The sequence below is a fragment of the Filicampus tigris genome, chromosome 12 (genome assembly GCF_054856515.1).
Source record: "Filicampus tigris isolate MCC_2025a chromosome 12, RoL_Ftig_1.0, whole genome shotgun sequence".
NCBI lineage: Eukaryota > Metazoa > Chordata > Actinopteri > Syngnathiformes > Syngnathidae > Filicampus > Filicampus tigris.
Window position 1 is genome coordinate 7,498,089 of NC_141228.1, and position 23,514 is coordinate 7,521,602.

General features: G+C 39.1%; 1 protein-coding gene across 1 annotated transcript in view; it reads left to right on the forward strand.

Annotated features, from left to right (window-relative positions):
• Positions 1–21,189, forward strand: part of nek7 (NIMA-related kinase 7) — a 71,157-nt gene extending 49,968 nt beyond the window's left edge. Inside the window, exons 6-10 of the mRNA XM_086048248.1 lie at positions 242–350; positions 1,436–1,543; positions 9,651–9,745; positions 15,826–15,939; positions 18,591–21,189. Of these exons, the coding sequence (XP_085904374.1) occupies positions 242–350; positions 1,436–1,543; positions 9,651–9,745; positions 15,826–15,939; positions 18,591–18,701 (537 nt within the window). The 3' untranslated portion in view covers positions 18,702–21,189. The remainder of the gene's footprint in view (positions 1–241; positions 351–1,435; positions 1,544–9,650; positions 9,746–15,825; positions 15,940–18,590) is intronic.
• The last annotated feature ends 2,325 nt before the right edge of the window (positions 21,190–23,514 follow it).

The following is a 23,514-nucleotide window of genomic DNA, read 5'->3' on the forward strand; positions in this document are numbered from 1 at the left end:
GACTTAGTTTTAGGAAAGGTACTGAATGAGAGGAAATCTATCTGGGTCCCATTAAACAAGGAGCCACAGAGTGGGGGACTGGGAATGGATCCTGGATGGGCATATTCAGTAGGGGCCAATACTTAAAACTCTATTGCAGGACACAAACTTTTCTGTTGTCGTAACGTCTTGTATTGTTCTTCTAAGGTAAAATAATTATTTGCTTTGTTTTTATGTGTGTGTATGTTAATTTCTCTTGCAGCACTTTAAGAAGCAGAGGAGGCTTATCCCCGAAAGAACTGTGTGGAAGTACTTTGTCCAGCTTTGCAGCGCACTTGAGCATATGCACTCCCGGAGAGTCATGCACAGAGGTAGACTTGATGAAAAACACTCCACATACAGTGCTAAAAAAAAAAAAATGTTAGACACTCACCTAATTTAAAGTTTATGCCACAGCCGCGCAACGTTACGAGCGATGGTAATTACAAAAATATATTTTTCAATATATTTCTGTTATGGTCAATACACTAGTAAATTAAAAAAGAGCCCTCTTAACTGAAATTATATGAATAGTAAAATACCATTTTTTAAAATTAGTTGTCAAATGAGTTGTTATGTTTAGTTATTAAAAATATTTTGGTGCTTGAATTTTAAATAATTTTGGGCTACTCAGAGCTGTAAACCTCATTTATCACTTGAGGTGCGTAAATGTGTAAAAAGGATCACCTATTATGGATTTTTACTAAAACACTTTAGAATGTCAGTTGTATAAAAGACTGTCGGACTTTCATATTTGTTTATTTCAATATCATATTGCATTGATCTCAGCAAGAGTTTAACCTAACCACCTTTTAACAGTGTATTCTCATTCAGAATTATGTCTTAAAAACAAATCCAAATGGCGTTTTTATACAAGGGGTTTCAGAACTGTTAATGTTCCACCAAACATAGGCCAAAGAACATAGTGTTAATGGTGCCACATGTGTTTAATAGCATTCAGGCAAATGAAGTCCCTAGAAACACACACACATAAACACACACTCACACAGCTACAGGTGTGACATACTTCCGTTAGACTGTCTTTGATAAGAGTATAGGGACACTAATGAATGTGGAGCTCAGAGCTTTAATGACCACTTTACAGAGAGGAGGTCTGTGGAAAAGCCGCTTAACAATTATACTGTACGGAGTGAGTAAATTTGAAAGCCTGGTGGGGGTTACATTCATACATCAGTCCAAAAACGAGATGGATTCCCTGACAAACGTCACTGAAGTCAATGTTCTCAAAAATATACTAACATTGTATGCACACATTTTCTGAAATTGAACTGGCTGGCATCATGTAATTGTAGAATGTCACGTTGACAAGAATTTTCATTCGTTTGATAGAAACAAACTGACCAGAATTTCCTTCAAGCATCTATTAAGATCCTAAAATCAGTTGTTTCTTCTTCAGATATCAAGCCAGCCAATGTATTCATCACAGCTACAGGAGTAGTGAAGCTAGGAGATCTGGGACTGGGACGGTTCTTCAGCTCCAAAACCACGGCTGCTCACTCTCTCGGTAACTCACAGTAGTTTATAAGATTTTGGAAATGAAAGGCATACAGTTTGTGCACCTAAATGCATACACACACATGCACACACTTCCACAAAGGCAGCCCCCCTAGTAATCACCTGCAGTTGGATGTGTTTCATTAGCCATGGTGAGAGCAGAGCCATGTGTCATTTCGCCAATGCTGTCTGCTCAGACTTATGCCCAACAGCTTCATAGGCCACTTAGTTACTTCCTGTTGCATTGCCCTTTAACCCCTGTACAGATGGTTACAGAGCGCAGGCATTTGACATACGGCTCAGACAGGGACTGTGTGCTGTAAAACAAGCTGGCAAACTTTACAATCAAAGTTACTATTAGCATTAAGTGGGTGCCTGTTTGCCATAGGAAATAAAATCTGATAACACTGTATTTTTCTTTGAAGGTACAAGAAGCTATAGTAATGAGGATGTTGGCCTTGTTTAAGGCACACAAAAAAGTGGCGCTAAACCGGAGACAAATTGACAGGATGGAACCACATGCTCAATTATATTCTTCTGTAATGAGTTGGATGTTGGATGTACTATGAGCCATGTACCGTGCATCTTTTGGAGTGAAGCCAGTATACGATTGAGACGTTTGAGTGATAATTAATTTCTGAAGGAACAGACCCAGGCATTTGTTTCACTTTTAAGTAAACATGGGGTTCAACACAAAAAGTCCCACGTACGCCTCTTTCTCACTTCAAAGGTGTTCAAGTGTTTAAAACGGTAGTCTCCCACTTAACTATTTGTAAACTGCCTGCACTTACTGCCATTTATCACTATGACCCTAAGCCATCACAGTTAATTTGCTGCAAGGAAAAAGAAAGTTGCATACAAAGGTTGCATGATTAATAAATTAAATAAAAATATTCTGTCTTTGATGGTGCCTCATCACTGAAACATAATATATTTTGTATTCAATAGTATAAATTACTAATAATCGAATGCTACATACAAAAGTATAATGAACAAGGTGATTATAAAGGTACAACATAAATGTAGACTGTCACCTATATATATATATATATATATATATATACACATATATATGTATATATACACACACATATATATATGTATATGTATATATACACATATATATATATATATATATATATATATATATATATATATATATGTGTATATATATATATATATATATATATGTGTATATATATATATATATATATATATGTGTATATATATATATATATATATATATATATGTGTATATATATATATATGTGTATATATATATGTGTATATATATATATATATATATATATATATGTGTATATATATATATGTGTATATATATGTATATATATACACATACACATACACACACCGTATATTCCGGACTATAAGCCACTTCTTTTTTCCTAAATTTTGAACCATGCAGTTTATATAAAGAGGCGACTAATCTGGTTCTGTTCCGTTTTAATCAGCAAATTTGCTGCTGTGTTAAAATGCACTGTTAGGAAAGAATCTGTTCAGGTACATTCAGGTACATACATGTACATTAACAGTTCAAAATCGTTCTGTAAATGCAATAAATATCACATTTTTCAACAGAGATAGGTGCTTTTTTTTTTTTTTTTTTTAAATAGTGGGTCCAGCTTATATAAAGATGCGTCTTATAGTCTGTAAAATACGGTACATGCAATTTGGTGTCCACCTGGTAACATGGGAAATTTACTGTAATTTCCTTTCAATAAGATGTTACCTTTTTCACACGCTCTGTACTCTGCAGCTTAAACAATGATACAATAATTTATGGATTTTTATGAGCTAACGAGCTTCATGCCGCCAATGCATTTAGGGCCAATCCCAATTCTATCCCTTATCCCTTCTTTCCCCACTTTGCCCTCGTTGTGAGTATTCACAAGAACAAGGCGTGTCCCACTTTGCAGAGGGCTCGTCTCACATCAGGAAGCGGCGACAGCTCTGAGGGATAGCCCGTGAGTGAGCGAGCTGTGGCCTGCTGTGACATCAAGCCCTCTCTCGTGACGTCACAAACACAAAGAAAAAGAAGTAGTCCTGGATATGCGTCGATCATCTCCAATGTTTCCCGACGCGAGAGCATTGTGAAATGACTCTATGGCGAGACTTGCTTTGGAAAATGCTTCCTGCCACCTGGTGAACCCACTTTTATACAAGGATATGTGTTAATAATGTAAACAAATCTTTTTGTGTGAATATCCCATGTTGCAACATGGACACCATCTTTTTTATATTGAGTAGGTGCGCCTTAGATTCAGGGATGCTCAACAGTCCGGAAATTACGGTAGCTCAGTTTTGATTTACTATACATTCAGATTAACTAATGCTATCAATTCCGTTAATTAAGTTAAGATGATACAGTTTATTTTTTGGAAATGTTGTAAAACAGCCTTAAAATCTCTAACAATATGACCTTGCTTTGGAATAGAGATGTGCGCTGGTTACAGTTTGTCCTGCAGAGATGTACAAGGAGCTGTCCAACATCTTTCTGGCAGTCTCATGGCCGCTTAAATTAAATAGATTGGAATATGTTGAACATATTGCACACATTCACACTGTCTCACTTTTCGATGTCAAAGTGTTGTTATCACACACAGCATGCTATTCCAGGCCGCTGTGCAGCGGCAGCGGCAGCACAGGCTGTGGAAAAAGTGTGACTCTCATGATCGCTGTGAAATGTCTGCAATTGCTCATTAAATGTTAAGTCCACAGCACCCTCTTTAGGCTGACCGGGGATAGGCAACCCCAGTCCCAGGGTGTCAACATAACTATCCATCCATTAATTACCCAAACCGCTTATCTAATCACTCATATTAAGCCATAATGTCATCTTATAAAAATAACTACATGAAGTACATTAATACAGTTATTATTGTTGGTATCAAAGAAGTCATATTTTCATCGATGTTTATGAATTCATCATTTACACGTATTTAGGGATGTTCAATACCACTTTTTTTTAGACCGATAACAGGGCCAGTATGCAACTTTTGAGTACTCACTGATACTCATACCAAGTAACGGATACCATTGGTAATTTTGATGCATAACATTTCTAACCGAAGCCAGATCATTTTAAACAAAGACCTTTCATTTATTTCTGGCAAAAGGCAGAACAGTCACTCTTCAATAGAGATAAATTAAGTTCAAAATAAAACACAAACAAGTGTTTTGTTTGACTTTGATTTAGGATCCATTTCTAATAAATTAACAGCAGTGTAAAATAAAACCGACAGCTCCCTGAAATGTTGTCAGTTCAAAATAAATTGAAGCGTAAAATAATACTGTTAACTGTTAAAGGGACACTTGGGGTGGCTGAACATTGCCTCTTACATAACAGGTATGCATGTTTAAAAATGAGCAGTAAAAAACTGTAGTAAATTAAGTGCTTTTTTTGGGATGAGATTTTACGATAAATTGGCACGCCCCCTTTTGGAGCTCGGCTTGTTATTTTTGCCCATCTCAGCTGTCTACATCACAGCGGGGAGGCAAGCATTGTAATATTGCTTGGTTTGTCACGTTTTCTTGTCTGAAACGGCGACCAATCGCCACCAAAATTCAAAAGCACATTACTACTTTTCAACCTGTGCAAATATAAAGGCATTCTGCACAATATTTTGGATCAAACTTGAGCTTGTATGAGCAAAAACCATGATCAGCTCCACAAAATCCCCAAAACATGCCAGTTGCTTCTTCACTTAGAGAGACTGAAGCGGACAAGAGAATGAATTTGCACACGAACCCCGGTGGCAACTAGTTGTAGTTCTCGGACATTTAGCTATGCTACAGTCTAGAAGGCAGTACACGCACTATATTTCTAATGGCTTTTAGCACATCACTCCTATTATTATTCATTGTCTTTAATACTTAGGCCTATATTACAGTGCAATAATTAAGACCGGAAAAAAATCACATCAACTTATATAACATGTGGAGGAATCCTGTACTGGGCTCATTCTTTCACGAAATGTCCTTGGCTTTTCCTGTGACATCCGTTGGCATTTTTTTTAAAGTTCAAGACACCTTTCTTGTCATTCTTTAGTATTCTTCCCCTTGCTATGTCCATCTACCATCGGACACGGCCGAGGTGTGTGGAGTGTGGCGCTGCAAAAGAGCAAAAAGTGAGGGTAGTGCATAGTGACAGACTGAAGATGGGGCAAAAGAAATGGAGGTGCAGATCGCCAAGAAACTGTGAGAAAGAAGGGCAGAATGTGTCCAGTGCTGGAAAATAATCTGACTATTTGACAGTAAAAATGAGAAAGAAAGCATAGCAAAAGGAAAAAGGCATGGCAGGAAAAATAGCCGTGGAAAAAAAGAATGAGTGGGAGGAGCCATATATTTGTGCATGTCTGCACTATGGTGTCCCAGTGTGGCTCTATAATAAGCCCAGTCACTGTGCTGAACAGTAGACGCGATGCTGGTCCAGCCATTGAGTCTGTCAGCGAAGAAGCTTTAAAACTAACGGCCAACAGGCTTTCTTTTCGTTTCATGCATACTCGCATAGGTCACTTCCAGTAACCCAAAAATTATTACTTTCTTACACTGTAATGGTGTATGTATACATGGGCTTTAAATCTGTCCACTGCAACGTAAAGTGCTGATCAAATTTATCAGACCAATACCCATTGTTAAATTTGTGCCAGAGCTGCTATTGAGTAACAGCATTGATAATTACAAAGTCCATATTTATGCTTATGTTGTAGGGAATACTGTACTGTGCTTGACCAAAATTATATGTTTAATGCTTAAGTATAAATAGTATTAATTCATGATCAAAAACTGCAAAATGGTGAAGCACATCATTATTCCTTGATTGAGGTGTCAACTCAGAGAAGCCCAATGAGCCAACTCAAATTTGGGGATCAAAATGGTGAGTTCTGTATGAAATTCCTCATTCCTGTTCAAAGTCGATATGAAGAGATCTGGCAGAAAACGAAAGAGTTCACATCAGACACTTAATGTTGCTGGATGGTCCTTTTTTGATTGGTAGTCTAATAAATTTGTTAAGCACTCTAGATGCAACAGTATGTATGAAAAAGCTACACACAATTTACAAAATACGACACCTTTGCAGTGAGCTGCTGTGTAGGCTTTTAGCCAGTAAAATGGGAGACAGAAAAGAAGAACAGAAAGATAGCAACCAGAAAGATGACTTAGTCATTAACTCATTCACTGCCATGGACATATTTATTTGTCTTTTCACACTCCATCCATTCAATCCCAGGAATTTTATAATTTTTTTTCAAATGTTTTCAAACGTTAGGGTAAAAGAGGGTCTGAAAATGTCTGGCAGTGAATGAGTTAAAAGAACAATACACTAGCCAGTAATATGTAGTATAATATACCTGTAATTAACACCTTAATGAGGGCGGTGTTAACGTTGTGAACTGTGCGATGAGAAAATACAGAGAAAGCAGAACCCAACGTGGAACACTCTGGGGAGGATGATATTGGTGATAAATCTGATGATTTAAACAAATGCAATCTTATTCTTAAAAGCCAGCCACAAAGTTGTACAGACTGCTAGTGCCAATATCAGAATGAGGGCACAGTAGGACATGTAGGAAAAGCAATGAATAACATGTGACGGACTCCACGTTGTTGTATGAAAAATACAGTATAGTTCAAGTCATTGGTAAAATTAGAAATCAATCCCAACATGACTTTCAGTTTATTTAGATGAATAACTAATGAGGCCTTAATTTAGCATGCTGAAGCAGGCTCAATCCAGTGCGGTTGTCTTGTTTTATGCAACCATTAGCATAAAAGAGGCTGATTGTTTTTAATGAGCTAATAATGAATGTTAGGGGAGCTTGCGCCGACCGTATCATGACACCCCACACGTGAGGTGCTATAAAACCAGCCTGATGACCAATTAGAGCCTCCTGTTTATTCCTCTCTATACGTTGGCTTCCTCACGTCCGCTGCAGATGTTTTTTTATTTGTATTTTTTTTAATGACAGGTAACGCTTAATTATTTATTTTAAACAAACAGTTTTTTCTCTGCCCAATTATACTGTCACCAAAATGAAAATTTAATTTCAACCTCATTACCCATTGATCTACTACGGTCATATTCTCCTGTTCACACTTACGTCAATTTCTTACGTACCGTTGTTGCGCGCTTTCAATGTGCGGCGATACTTTTTTTCTAGGCTTCTGACCACGCGTAACCCGGAAATCTGTGCACAATCACCACTTCTTTATTTTGTACTAGCTCTGAAGACTTCTCTCTTTGTTAGAAAGGTCTGTGGGCTTCCGATGCATTTCATACCTTCTTTACCACCTCGCCAACCAATGATCCTACCCCATTTTTTTCAGGTCACTTTGAAACCCTGTCGCCATTTTGAATTTCGTCTACTAATGTCACACTGGCTACGTTTACATGGACACATTTATCCGGATTAAATGCCTGATTGGAATAAAAAATGATTAATGTTCACACCCCATTCGGAATATTCTGACCCGATCAAGGCCATTCTGATCTGAAGATATGATTTTGAACGAGAGAGGTAGTTTATGTTGATTGTTAATCTGATAGGCGCGCATGAAAATATTTATTCTGACATTTCGGAACAAACTGTCTTTACCGCGATTGTCTGTGTGGTCAGTATAGACGTTTGATGTTATTTCCGGAAGCTAGTAGAAGCAGAGCGAGTGTTATGTTGTTTGTTATTTGAATAAAGTTTGAAAGAAAAGAAAAGAAGCAGAGTGAGCAAAAGACAAGGAGGGCGCAAGGCTGAACTGGTACATTTGCAGCTCCATCAGGAAGTGTTAACAAAGTGTTAACTTGACAGCGCAAATGGAAAAAATATGTGAAATAACGCTAACGTTTAAAGTACAAATGGCTGGAGAGATGTTTTGTTGACAGGGAATTTGCTACGGCTCTTTCTTGTTCTACTACTGCTTCCGGTATATTTGGTCTGCACGTCAAAATAATTTGTTTCACTCGAAAGTGTGATGCAGGAATATGCAAGTCCTAATCGGATCAATATTTTTAGTGTCAGTGAAAACATTGCATCCGATCATAAATTTAATCCGAACTCTGACTGGATTAAAGAAATTTTGTCTTTGTAAACATAGCCACTGTCTTTACTGAAATTCTTAAAACAGTTTTGTACAAAAGTGGTGCACTGTATTTAATAGACAATTGTTGTTGTTTCTTTTAAGGACTGGAGGACGAAAATAATAAATTATGACATAATTTTATGAAAATAACATCATATACAGGACTAGTGCCGAAGAAGACAAAATGTGGAATCTCTTGATTCCTCCAAGTTTCCACATAAGTTTGCTTTAGCGTATGTGGAATGAGTACACGTTCGTAAAACGCCCAACCATGTGTGATTGTTGTAATGTAAAACTGCTGCTGGTCGTGCTTGGTCGACTTTTACGTGGGAAATCCCAGCAAACGGAAAGGGAATGCAAAAAGCAGCCTTTCAACCTCTGCTAAGAATGCAGCAAATCTATAAAGCGAGCTGCAGTGTCTTACAGACGTGATGTAAAGCTGTGGTTCCTGTTGGAGTCCAGTTGGGTGAAGGTCTGATTCTCTGGAAAGCTGCCAGTCGCCAGGGTAGTTTTAGACTCTTGAGTTTCCAAACCAGAACCAGAAATGGGCCTGCTTTTAAGGCTCCATCAGTGCTCCTGGGGCGTCTTCAATAGCTGCTGTTTCAGATCATTACCAAGCCCGCTAATCAAAACTGATTTATGTATATTTCGTGTCTGCCGTGCATGCATATACAACTTTGTCATGCTTTAACAATTATATGCACTTTATGGCCGTGCATGCTTATATGCAACCTTTAAATATCATCTTACTTGAGCTGACTAATAATTAATAGGGGCAATATACTTTAATGACTCCCTGTAGTTTGCCTTACTTGCACTCTTACCAAAATTCCTTGAGTGTTCCAACCTCTGAGCTTGTCATGGTTGAAAAGACAGCTTATTCCTTGTCCGCTTTCCTTGACTATGTAAGCATACGTCACAAGGTTTATAAACTGCGGTAAGCAATACGAATGGTAATAATCACTGTTCCTCCTGTTCTCTTTTTCCACTTGCATCTCTCTGTGTCCCATTCCATCATCTAGTGGGTACTCCATACTACATGTCACCGGAGAGGATACATGAAAACGGATACAACTTCAAATCGGACATCTGGTCACTAGGATGCCTGCTCTACGAGGTAAAGTGCAGCCGAATATACAAACGCGTCACCTAGACTGATTACATTGATGAAAATAATCTTTGTTCAGCGAGAGAATCTTTGGTCATGTGGGCATACGTGCAAGAACATGCATGCCTATGTACCTGACTGTGCTTTTTTTGGGCACATGCACGGACACAAATGGTCTCAACTTTGTTCTGTAATTGAGGTGACATGGAATCGGAAATTTGCTTGTACTGTTTCCAAAACAAACTACATACGTAGACCTTCTCCAAGACGGTTAAATAAATAAATACATAAAAAACAGTTAAAGAAAGGAAGACAAGATGTGAAGTGGAGGGGGCAGCTAATAGAATGAAAAGTGAAAGTGAAGATAGGTGTGGCGTGAGAAGGAAGACCGATGAGAAGTTACTACATCAGAGACGATTGTATCCACCAGGTCAAGGTAGGCCTGACGGAGAGCCAGATTTCACTGCTCTATTGTTACCCAAGTCTTGCACACCACGCATAACATGCCATTTGAAGAACAGGCCCTTTCTGTCCAAACTTCTTGGGCCCGCAGTGCACCCACAATGTGTGGAATCTTTCTCTCCTCCTTCCCTCTCTACTTTCTCCACCTCTCTTTTCCATTCCCTCTGGCGTGCCTCCCTTTTCCTCACTTAACCTTCAGGCATAAGGAATTCACAGAGACATCCAAACATGATCCCATTGGTACTCATTGATTTCACTCTGAACATGGTCGTGGCTGAGCATTGTGCTGGCTTGTGTGAGTGTTTGTGTGCGTTCACACATGTACAACAGCTCCATTTGAAAGCACCTATGTTCCCCCCCTCCAAATTCTTGTGCCTGCGGGTAGAGTGAAGTCCGAAGGGTCTGTCAATAGCTGGTCATTGTATCAGCGTCTATCTTCATCTTCCATTCTGTTTGATCCCTTTCTCCTTGTGTCCAACCTCATTACGTCCTTTGACCCTCCATGCGCCCCACAGCCAAAGCCCTCCTCTGTGATAACAGTAGTCGTAGGGGTTGTCTCCCAGGTGACACGGAAGGTAAGGAGGCGGGGTTTGTACAACACCAGTTGATGAAAACGATCATCTCCCAACACGGTCTCCTCCTATACGGTCTATACCTAAATCTTTGCTGCAGTAACGCTGAAAATTTCCCCACTGTGGGATCAATAAAGGCCTTCTTATCTTATCTTAAAAATACCAAATTTTTGCATTTGTAGATAAAATCTTGCCTTTTGGCACACTCAATTTATACAGACACTTTATTTTAATAGAGGAGGAGATTATCTTTTTGGAACTCGGCCATTTATCCCTATTAAATGAGTGTGTGTCTCATTGATCTCATCACTTGTTGCGTTTTCCTATTATAGTACAGAAGAATAGTCGTGGCTGATGAGTTTGCTAAAGAATGGAATTATTCCTCTCATATTAACACACCAATATACCAAACACTTTGGTACATTTTAGAAAGTGGAACACCACTGGAACACCATCTAGATTGTGGTACCTAGAATTAATCAGTCTACCCCTACTGTTTCCTTTGTTATGAATGTGTCAAAGTTTGGGATTCATGACTCCACCGGGAGTAGGTGTATTTTTAATGACTGTCCTCAGACACTCTGACTTGTTCCTTGATGAATATGATATCATAAAGAAACATGAAGGACCAACGTGAGCATAAAAAAGTCATGCTTTCTTCACTTGGCCTGAATGTGTGTGCGCATGCACAAATGTGAGAAAGAGTTAGTTGGTATTATTTGAAGATTACGTGTTGACAAGTGTAACTGTGAACAGCCCTCATGGATAGTTGAAAAAGCTCAAAGTCTTCCACAGCCGCTTGAAGAAGCAGAAAATTAATCAATGTTAATTAAACGAGGACATTTGTGTGTAGGTTCAGGAAAAGACCTGCTAAAGAAAAGCAGAGACTGTTTCTCTTTGTGTGTCTGTGTGTTCTACCACCGACGACTCGCACCCCTTTGGACAGCAGGCATGCGTCCGCATTGAATCTTTCTCGAATATCAATGAACCATGCACTCTTTCGCTCGCTCGCTCGCTCGCTCTCTCTCTCACACACACACACACACGCACACACATGCGCACACCCACGCACACAAACGGGGGTCTCAGAGGTCAGACAGTGAGTCAATCATCTAACCCGTTGCAGTGACACAGAAAAAATGAGTATGTGTTTGTGTGGCATGCATCTTTATGCGTGCGCGGGGGGCCAGCAGCTGTCAGGGGCTGAGCAGCAGACACTAATGAAGCAGATGAATAGTGCAAAAACTCCCAAATAAAAACAGGACAGTTGACATTTTTCATCTGTCAAAAGTAGAAGGTGCATGAAAATACGTTGGGGTCTTGTTTAATAACCCTTTGCCTCCTGGTATCTATTGCTGGCAGATCCCCCCGGTCCTCCGCCACCACATCCTCTTGTGCGTCTGTTTCAGTCTCCCTCTCTTTTTGTCTTACTTACTTTGAAGTGCATACTTTTGGTAAAGACTCACCAGCACTCCAAAACATGCACTTTGTTATACTAAATCAAAAGGCAGACACTGAGAGAGTTAAAATTGTCTTTTCCATGGTGTTGAAATTAACTTTTACAGCAAGTCGTCAGCATGTTTAGTGCAACAAATAAGATTCCCCTGGAAGACACTTCTCCTCTCCGCGTTTGACATCTACGTTCTGCAGTTTTATATCTTTTTACAGTAATTGAGAGTGATTAGTGGAAGTGAAACTGGAAGCTATCGTTGACATTTAATACAAATGTCTCACACCTTACTGGACTGATGGCCTTTTAGGTTGGAATGAATTGATTTAAATACTGAACCGATTTAATGGCTAGCAATTTAGTTTTAATTGTGAGGTCGATATATGTTAGGTCATTCCTGAAGAATTAATAATTAGTCAAGAGGGAGTACATGGGGACCAAACTGCCCCTAAATGGTGGCATTTTGCTCCTGAAATTTGAGACAGTGCACGGGATGTGCCACTAGTAATCTTGCAGATTTAAAAAAAAAATAAATAAATAAATAAATAAATAAAATTCTTGAATATTTTTTGTTGCTGACAAACATCTGCTGCCCATTTATCAATAACATAGTGAAAATGAGTGCCCCTAAATGTTGCACTTCATGCATCTCTGACCCTGCTGCAAAGTGCAAACGGTTTTACTTTTGATATGGTTGGCCTGCCCTGTACGGCACTTTGGTCGACTGTGTTGTTTTAAAGTGCTTTATCAATAAAGTTGGATTGGATTGGCCAAACTACATCTTTTTATGTACAACTGTAAGGATCTTGCATCGGGACTTCAGAGACACCAGCAGCCTCAAATCCTTGCTTGCTGTGTGGCTTTTTAACAACTGCTCCCTTCATATGATGCATTTGCCTGACAGAAAGCTTTGGAACTAACCTGTTTGCTGTTTGAGAAAGTATTTAACAATGTGATAAGTTTCCAGAGATTTGCAGCCTTTTCATTCTTTTTGCAACAAATTTTGCACCATTCGTCAGCAGAACCCCTTTTTTTATTTTTTTTTTATATCTCCCGCCATGGATAAAATCTGACTTGCTTAATAATGTGGTACAACCTCATTAATTCCTTACCCATTAATTAGACTTAGTTGTGACTATTTATCAAACGAGTCATATTCATACCAGTCTGCTAAGTAGAAAAAAGAACATATGCAAAAACCTCCCCGGAAAAACTACAACTAAAATTTTATTTATATTATATTATATATGCATGATAATTTGGACCACCATGTATTTTATCACTGATTAAGATTTTAGGCCTGACACAGCATATATTCAACTTAATGAAAGCACTTTTCTCCCTCTGATAATGCAAATATTGAGCAAAAAAAAAAACGAGAGAAGTTAACTGCACAATTTTCTATTATTAGGAAGGCTGTAGAAATTCTTTACCTATTTGCACATAGCAGTAAAAGTCTCCTTATCCTGCTGCCTTTACCATCCACATCTGTTTTCCCTCCTCTGTGTTTGTGTGCATCTGGGCTCCAGAGTGTGTCGTTTTTTTCATTGCTTCAGCAAAGTCTGGTATCCCTGTAGCTCACCTCATGACTCTTTTTCCTCTCCACTCGTTCTTTCAGCTCTTCCATGGAGCACAGTGCAACAGAATGGACTAACTAACTAAAAATAAAACCGATTCCTTAGTTTAAATTTTGTTGATTTTGTTTTCTCTATTAATTAAACCAAACGTCTCAAGAAGAATAAGTGCATTTCAATAATAATCTGTGTTATATAGATCAGAGGTTACGGTAGCACACTTAAATATTACCCAGTGTCCGCCAATACTTTGCAAGGGAAAACTCTCGCAGTTGAACGCCCACAAGCAATTGCATCCATCCACAAAAGCAACCACAGAAAATCAGTCTACTGTGCATTGCCACAACTAACCTTACTCATGGTGCCAAAATAACTTCCCACTCTCCGCTACGCCCACCTATCCCCAACTCAGCATGTGCACTGAGAGTCATAAAATTACCCCACATTGAGCTAGGCCTGCCTAAGTATTTTTTGGTGATTTTGCTTCATCAAAAGTGTCATGTTTTCAGAGCCTCTCTCATAAGTTATACGGACAACAGGTGGCTGTTATTTAGTTGTCAATATTGTTATGTAGGTATATTTCTGTAGGGTTTTGGCCGTCCATCCATCCATCCATTATCCGTACCGCTTATCCTCATCGGGGTAGGGGGCATGCTGAAGCCCATCCCAACTGTCTTGGGGCAGTAGGTCGTGTGCACCCTGAACTGGTTGCCAGCCAATTGCAGGGCAGGGTTCCATCAATAAAATACATGTGCGTATTTATAAAGTGCTTTAACAGCATGAGCCATCATACAAATGTACACTATTTACATTTCATTTCAACAGCCCTTCTACAAACATAAATAAAACAAAAATATTTGTGTGAAATATTGTATGCAATATGTATGTTTATATATATTTCTGTATGTATGTATACTATGTATATATGTATGTAATTTCAACATTTCATCGACAACTTATCGATTGTCAAACTATTATTTTAATATATAAGTATTTTTTGAGACCTTGTTTAATTTTAAACTGTCCAAATCTAAATATTTTCCGATTTTTGTAGTCCTCCATGAAAGACGACTTATTGTATTTATGCTGAATCAAAATAAATTAGCAAAATTTGCAATCATCTGCTTTGACTTAGCAAAACAAAAAGCGACATTTATTCATATTTTCTGACATGTTACAGATCAAACCAGTAACTGAATCATAATTAATTTGTTTGTGCATTTTATGCACTGTTAAATTGAAATAATGTCCTGTTTTTGAATAAATGGATAAAAATTAAAAATTATTTTTTAAAATATCAAATTCAGCGATTAATCAACAAAATAGTTGACAGATTAATCGATTATTAAAATAATGTTTAGTTGCAGCCCTAATTTTCAGTGTTTTTCTTTTAAATACTTGTTTTAAATACTGACCACACAGGGAACATATTGAGTAATGGACTACAGAAAAACAAAACACAGTGCAGGTCAACCTCATAAAAAAAGGGAGCTGTGAAGCAGTTTTTTAAAAAAAATGTAAAGACGAGGGTTGCACCAACCTATAAATAAAGTGTTTTTGTGTTAAAATGTTTTGAGTTAGGTATATCCATCTTCGAAGGTGGGCAGCAGACAAGTAAATGTTGGGGAAGGTTCATGCACCTTTTCAATGGGTTGGTTTCATAGATTCTCCTGCTACACCAGGAGTTGGCAAAGAGTCCCAAAGGTTCCCAAACAGTGGCAAAGGTTTGGCAAATTATTGCTAATCTTTGCAATACTGTCCGAAATAGCCGCTAGTCGCCATCTGTCTTTCACAGGCACATTCCCAAATATTTGCGCGTTGTCTCTATGCATTGCTATTAATCGCTTAATGTTGCGAATAACAGAGGCGAATCCAACATTCGCTATGCCACCCTTAATGGTTAGATTAGTTTGGTACAGACTGAACCGTCAGTTTTGGAGCACCAATTCGCCCCTGGTGGTTTTTAAAAATTCCTTTACATTCTTTCCTGCTTGTCCTCACACCCTCTTTCCCCTGTCTGCATTATTTCAGATGGCAGCCCTTCAGAGTCCATTCTATGGAGATAAGATGAACCTCTACTCCCTTTGTAAGAAGATAGAGCAGTGCGACTACCCTCCTCTTCCATCAGATCATTACTCAGAGGAAGTAAGTAATGTCACACATCACTTGCAGTTAGTACTTTGTAGTAGGTTTGTATCTGCTCAGATAGTTACACCCATTTCACATTAGTCTGGATTTGTGAACACTGATGAATGGATCTTGAAATGTTCAGTGAAACAACATAGGTTAAGCAACAATGACCAGTTTTCATTTTCTATGCCAGATCACTGATTTTGACAGATTATTTTTTTTCTACATCTGAAATCCATCCAACCGTTGGTGCACAGTATATTTCACTTTAATATCATTACTCCATGATCAAAAGGCCATGATTTTAACCGTTTGAAAATGAAATCCAACATATCAAAAGCATCTGTTTGTGCTATAGAGCTAGAGTGAAACAAAATGAGCTTGAGTGTCAAGTTTCCCTAACTAAATGTTAAATTATCTACCATAATTCAGCAAAGCCTCATTCATGCGCATACATGTAATGCAGTCAGGCTGCGGTTAACGATGGCATGGTAGCTGATTGCTTGTGATGTGCGTGTGTGTATGTTTGTGAATATACTGCATTTTGCATCTGTGTGCTTGCTATGCAGTGGTCATTTTGTTGGGAAACGTTTGTTGTATTTGTCTCAAATCTCCATCCAAGTGGGCAGACATTGAAGAACTTTGATGTATTGTAATATTTCTATGGAGACATTGGACAGCTTTTTAGGTAGCTAATTTACAGTACATGGAAAAATAGCTTCACCCCTCCTCCCAAGCTTTTTAAGGAAACGTTGACAATGTTGACAACAAATCTATTTAGATATTTACAAATACTACAGGGGCACAACCTCACCCTATGCAAATGAATGAAACTGTATGATTGTGAATCTCTGAAGAAGGTGAAGAGTTCAAATGAGATCTGTGTTGTGGTCCTGAAGTGCAAAACGCAATAACAAAAACTAAGCACAACACATTTGTTTTTGTGTTTCTTAACTTGCTGTTCTTGTTGTTGTTTTATTATTTGCTTTTGTTTAGCTTTTTGTTGTTGTTTTTTTTTGTGCTGTGGGGATTGGTTTTTGTGTTTTTTATGTTTTTTAAAAAAATATATTTTGTTGTTGTTTAATTTTTGTTGGGGGGGTTGGTCTTCTTGTGTTTTGCCTTTCAGGGGCACCGTAGCTCTGTCCTTTTACTGTCTTCTCTGACTGACCGCTTGGCTTCACTTAACTTTGTAAGCAGCAGAAAACCACAAGCCTGGTTCTTGGGAAGGCTAAAGAAAAAAAAAAGTGCAAATAACATACCTCATTTTCTCTTTGCTGACTATTAAGAACTTCTTGAACCTAGCGCACTTAAAACTTTTAAAAACCTATATAAAAAGTATTATTCTTTGTTGGTTACTTTAACGCCTTAATGAAAGCAATGTTTTTCTGGATGCTTTTTAATTTACTAAATATAAACCACACTAATACAGTCCTGAAAGGTAAAAGCTGATGGCCATTGCATGCGATTAAATGCGTCTGCATACACGAGTCCGCAGTGGGTAGCGCAAAGTTTCTGCACTAACTCCTGCAGAGTGCTTTTCATTACACTTTGGTGTTTACTTCATTAGGTTGACAAAGGCTAATTGCATGGTGTTTCATGTCTTTGCACATGTGTTTATGTGCACGAGCCATCGCACAAGCGCGTATTTGTTACAGTAGCTCCCTTTCCGCACACCCACCGCTCGGAGCTGGAGCGTGCCCCACATGTCACCCCCATCCCGCAGATCGGGAGACAAAGCGATAGAGTGAGCGAATGATGGAGCGCGAGACAGGCTGATGGAGAGATGGAGATGAGGGGGGGTGCCTACAGCGCCTGTCTGGATGTAAACAATGCTCCTGAAGGATCGGCAGCAAACTGTCAGCTGCTCATCTTTGTTGTGTCATTTAACCATCTCCGTCGATGCTTCCACCGCCTCCCCCCTGCCTCCCTTCACCAGCTCTCGCTCCCCCTCCACCCGCCACCTGACACTTTCCGCCACTTCCCCCACCCCACTCGCCATGCAAAGAAGCACATGAATATTTTACATATCTGCATTTTTTTTTTTTTCTTCTAAACCCCACCCGAATCTCCATTCGGCAGTACTAATTTTCAGACTATCTGAATTTACATCTTTCTCTCACTCCGGCACTCACATATGCACACAGTGGCTGACGAGAACTCGTCCGAGCCACTGCCGTGCAACAGCAGCCGTGAAGTTGGCAGACAGTTACCATAGCGACCTCGCATAGATGTGTTTTTTTTCCCCTTTCCTCTGCATCCTTTATTCTCTTCTTTTTTTAATGATGGTGGTGGCTGTTCCGCCTGCGAGCCTGTCTATCTATCTGCTCCAATCAGCCGCTTCGCTTGACTTCGTGTGTGAGCGCTGGCAATGGAGTGGCAGCACTGTGTGTGTGTGTGGGGAGGGGGGGTGCGCGTGTGTGAGTGCGTGCGCGTGCGTGCGGGCCTGACTAAAATGCTGCCGACCAGCAAGCGATTAGTGTGCTTCGTTCAGTTACCTGTTGCCATGTTGCTACCATAATGGAGAGATCTCGTCAAAAGAGTTGTCTTTTGGCTGTGGTTTACTCTCTTTTTAGGAGCTGCTGAAATCTGAAAAGTTGTGTCATCAATCATCATTAATGCCATTATTTTTCCTTTCCTTTCCCCAACCAACCACCCCTTGTCATCAGCTGAGGAATTTGGTAGATATGTGCATCAACCCCGACCCGGAGAAGAGGCCAGACATCACCTACGTGTACGACATCGCCAAACACATGCAGAACCTGACGCAGGGCAGCTAAGCCCGGAATTGCACAAACTATAGCTTGTAGAACACATCCCTCCTCAATTCCCATGCTGGACGTGTACACATCTATCTGCTTCTATGCAATTACTTAGTCCAGAGCTCATTGTGATAAGCGGGACAGCATTTATAACATGGTTTTTGGAGGATGTAAACGTGACTGGCAGCCTTAAACCTTTCCTGCGCAAGGTAAACAGCATGCTGAAATGGGACCCCCCTCAAATCTGTCTATTGTATCAGTGTTCACATGGTGGCTTAAATATTTTTTTCACGGAGATCCCCAAATGGTTTACAAGCAATATTTCAACTCAAAGTTACATAATCGTCCTTACAAATGCTGAAAAATATGACGGGAACGATAAAGTGAAGTGAAAGTGAATGTTTGACTAAAAGAGGATCATGTGCAATGATCCCATAATTGAGAGATGTAATAAGAAGGTTTGGATGGTTTGGAAGTGTTGCACTTTTTACAGTGGTACTGGAGGCCCGCCAGGGTGGTTATCTACAGCGTTTGAAAAGCAAGGTTGGTCGACTCGTGCAGGAGGGAGAACGTGGCCAAATGTCACGTTGACACTCATGCATCGACTTTCAAGAGTCTGCCGCTCTTTTGACAGCCTTGAAGGAGTAATAGAAACTATGACGAAAGAAAAAAGCAGTTTCACATATGCAGTTTACCTTTGTCCCCGACACCAAAAGAATTATTTTGTGGTTTGACTCGGATTTTGTTTGAGTGCAGCAGTAAATGACAATAGCAAAAACATGCACATAACCCACCGGGAAGGTTGTCTGGATTACTACAACGGTGTGATGGAAGTTGCTGGGTAAGTTTGCCTTGGGTTCCTCGTGACAGATAATGTTTGCCTTGTCCATTCAATGTATATCTCATGGCAAATGACTAGATGATGAGCTAGTATAGATATGCACAATATTTAGTTTAAAATGTTGTTCATTCAGCAGCTTTAGCATCTGTCCATCTGTATCACTCATCAAACCGTCCTGATGAAACACGGCGGGTATGCTGCACTGAAAACACTGTGTCTTGCCATTATATTAAAGCAGCGAGGGAATATTATTTTATTCTATATGGGAATTCAACCTATTTACGGGTTTTGACCTCAATAGAGTGCGTTACATTTTGTCCAAGATCCGACCAAACCCTCGTGAGAACCGGCTGGTCCACATTGTTTGTAAATTGAAGTGTAATATTTACCTGAATCCAGTCCTCTGTTCACATAGCAACGTTTCAAATTCAAATTCTGTTTTTTAAGGGCCCTTTAATACATGAAAAGGGTTTACAACAGTTTGACATACAGTACATGTCTAGCACTGACTGTCACTGGTCTACATCACAGTGATACTGCATGATAGGCGGAGTTCATCAACATTTACAGTAGCACTGCTCTGTCCTTTAGCAACATCAGGAAGTCCATTTTCTTAACTGGGTTGGTTGCAAGTCCTACATTTTCTATACATTTCTAAATTATCACCCTTTGTAACATAAACAGTCAAAGCCCAGACAGAAGAACATTTACAGTTATAAGTATCATCATGTTTTTGTGTTGCAATCATACTTCATTCACAACTCTTTGCTCTCCTACCACAGTAAAACATTTTCAGTGTCAGTGCTTATCTTAATTATAAATTGTTTCCACCTGCAATGCTATTGCACCAAAACTTTCAGTATTTTTTGGGGCTTTTTTTTTTTTTTCCAACCAAGCACTATTTTTTTTTTTTTTTTTTATCAGCGTGCCAGTTTTAATAGCATGCATAAGTCCTTCAACGAACACAAGCAAAACACCAGACTTGTTTTCCTAAATCCTTCAACACAAAACCACTTCAATGCAAACATTACTGAAACATCTTTTTTGGCATACCACGTTGTTGCGCCATTGTCACTTACAACCTCCAGAAGAGATGTATCCCAAAATAATAAATGTTTTTCAAGTCAGAATTATATTGTAATTGACAGGAATGTTTTGTCCCCCCAAGTAAAATGCCTTTACTTTTTTTCCCCATTGTCCTTGTCCTTACAATAGGTAACTTTGAGCATGAACTACGCTGTGCTCACTCGGATCGCTTTGCCTGAACTCGGGCGTGCGCATTGAGTATTATGTTTTGTGTGTGCACAGACAATGAGATCTAGGTCGTTTGTAAGTCCTCGCAAGGGGCTTGTTAAGCATACATAGTACTGGGGATTATGGCGCTTCTTATTAGGGTGAAATCCTTCTTCACGCAAAGTATCACAGAGCTCTACTGTGCCCCATTATTTTACCTTGACTCAGTTACATTTTCCAAAGGCCATCATCTTATATGTAAGTTGTGTTTCATTGGAGAGTCGAGGGGTTTTCCCAGAAGTAAAATAATAGGTTCTATTGGCTTTATTTATGGTTCGGCTAGTGGTTGTTTTGGTTTCATCTCGTGTTAAAGAGTCCCACCAATGCCATGTATTCTAGCTTAATGCAATAAAGCTCTAACATTTCTCCTGACTATTTGAGTGCGTACTTTGACGTCGGCACACATGCACACAATCACACACACCTGGTTCATAATAGTTTGGATTTTTCATTGTAGTCATTTTTTATTTAATTTCGACTTTTTCGATTTTTAAATTCAGTTAGTTTTCATTAGTTTTAGCACAAGTTTGTTAGTTTTGATTGGTTTTTATTTTTTTCGCAAATGCTTCCTTTTCTGTTAAATTTTTTTGTTAGTTTTAATATTGGTTTTAGTTTTTTAAAATATGGGATATTTAAAACAAGTGCAAGATAGCAGGAAGGTCACTGTAGTGTGAAAGTTATTTCGTTATTACTTTTTTTTTTTTTTCAGTTTTAGTTATTTCGTTAGTTTTCGTTAACTATAATAACCTGGACACAAACACTCGCACATGCGCGGACAGACACGCCATAAATAAGGTTTTCACTTTGGCCAAATCTTGGGAGTTTCAGCAAATGCCTGTAAGTATTCCTTTATATTTTCGAGACAAATAATCAGTAAGACATCCTGGAGTTAACTTGTCATTGTCTAGTCATTACGTGTGGTTCTTCGATGCAGGCAAATCAGCCCAAGAAAACATGATGCAGTGGTGGGCTGGAACCTAAATTGTCTGTTTGAGGACTGCAGATGACCAAGTTGAACAGAGGTAAGTCAATATTGTGAAAACGAGAGGTCATTTCTTTGTTTAAAAAAAAAATAAATAAATAAAAAAGTTCCAATGAAACCCCTTTAGTGGCAGTATCCATAGAATTCTCTTTTAGTGTTACTTTTCGTTTTTGACGTATCTTAAATGAATCCGTTTTCAGATAAACTTTATTACAATACTCGTTTGTTTGTGTCCTAAACTTGTTCGAATGCCCTCCAGTGGCCCAAAAACATTTCATCTAAGTTAAAGATATTTGAACACGTTTCCATCAGAGAGGAAATTGTCTTTTATGTTCATCCCATTGAGTTTCTTCTGAAGCGTAAAAACCTTCTTAAACGATGAAAAGTAGAAAAGGGCAGGAGTTGCCATATGAAAACATCCCTGTCAGCTCCCTGTGTACTAGCCTTAAGGTGAAGTACGTCGACATGCTTCCACTCATCTCCAGAGGTAATGTTTGCTTAAAAGGCATGTAGACAGCTGCTCACTTCATTTCAAACTCGGAGTTCAATCCCGAATGAGCAGACACACTAAATCTTGGAGTTACGAGTTTGATCATGTGTGCTTGCGTGGAGGCCTCCAGGATAGTGTGACTCTAAAGTTAATGTCAAACCAGCTTGCTCTGGGATAGAGCTACGACGTAATATTACAAGGAGTGGATGTGAGACGCGAAACAGGCAATTATTTTACTGCTTCCTCTCCTCCTTTTTCTGACTCCTAGCTTGTGTGCGGTTTGCCATGCACTTCCACCATAGGGAGCTCACATTTGATGAAGGCCCAGGAAAGACACTTTTTTTCTCTATACTTTTCCGAGTCTAACACACACACACACATATGCACACAATTTGGCATTTGCACCAGAAGCAAACTTCCTCATTCGAACCATTCCGCTAATTTCTGTTGTTCTTGTTATGTTTGAGGTCATTAACCAAGTGGTTATGATGCCTTGCTTCCCTTGAGTAACACCACCAGCACACCCTCACGCCAGTCTCCGGGTCCTCCGAATCCCTGTTGGCAAGGGGTGCGTTGGGCTGGGCACTGGGTCTTTCGCCATAATGAACTCCACAGGGACTGTTGTTCACTTTCATTGCGGCAAGAATTGCTCCCAAGGAGCCTTGAACACGGTAAAAACAAACAGAAGTAAATATCTGGAATTAATACACGCGCTGTTCGGCGGCCCAGCTTCTTTAGGCCCTCCCCCATGCGCTCCTCTGCTTCAAAGTATAGAAACATTCACATGATCTGTCTTGCTGTGATTTTAATTAAAGGTGGACCAATGTTAGGTTATCCAAACACTTAATTCCATTTCTATGCAGTCCTAAGTCCATCTTGTGGTGAAAAATCTTCACTGCACTTTTCTTCATCTGCTTAGCTTTCACTGTATAAAAATAAGGGGAATAACATAAAGATGTGTCGATGAGCATACATTTACATATGTAATTTTAAGATCCATGACATTGATGTTGCTTGTCTTTTTTTGGGGGGGGGTAGAATTTTGCTAATTTGTGAATTATTACTGATAATACAAACAAATACACTTAACAATTCCTCAGCTGTTTTTCTTTTTTGTTTGTGTATTATGAACATGTATAAAATAAAGGAAAGGAAAAAAATACAATTCACATAATCATACAAACAAAACAAAACATTTTACCGAAAAGCTACAAATGAGAGTAAA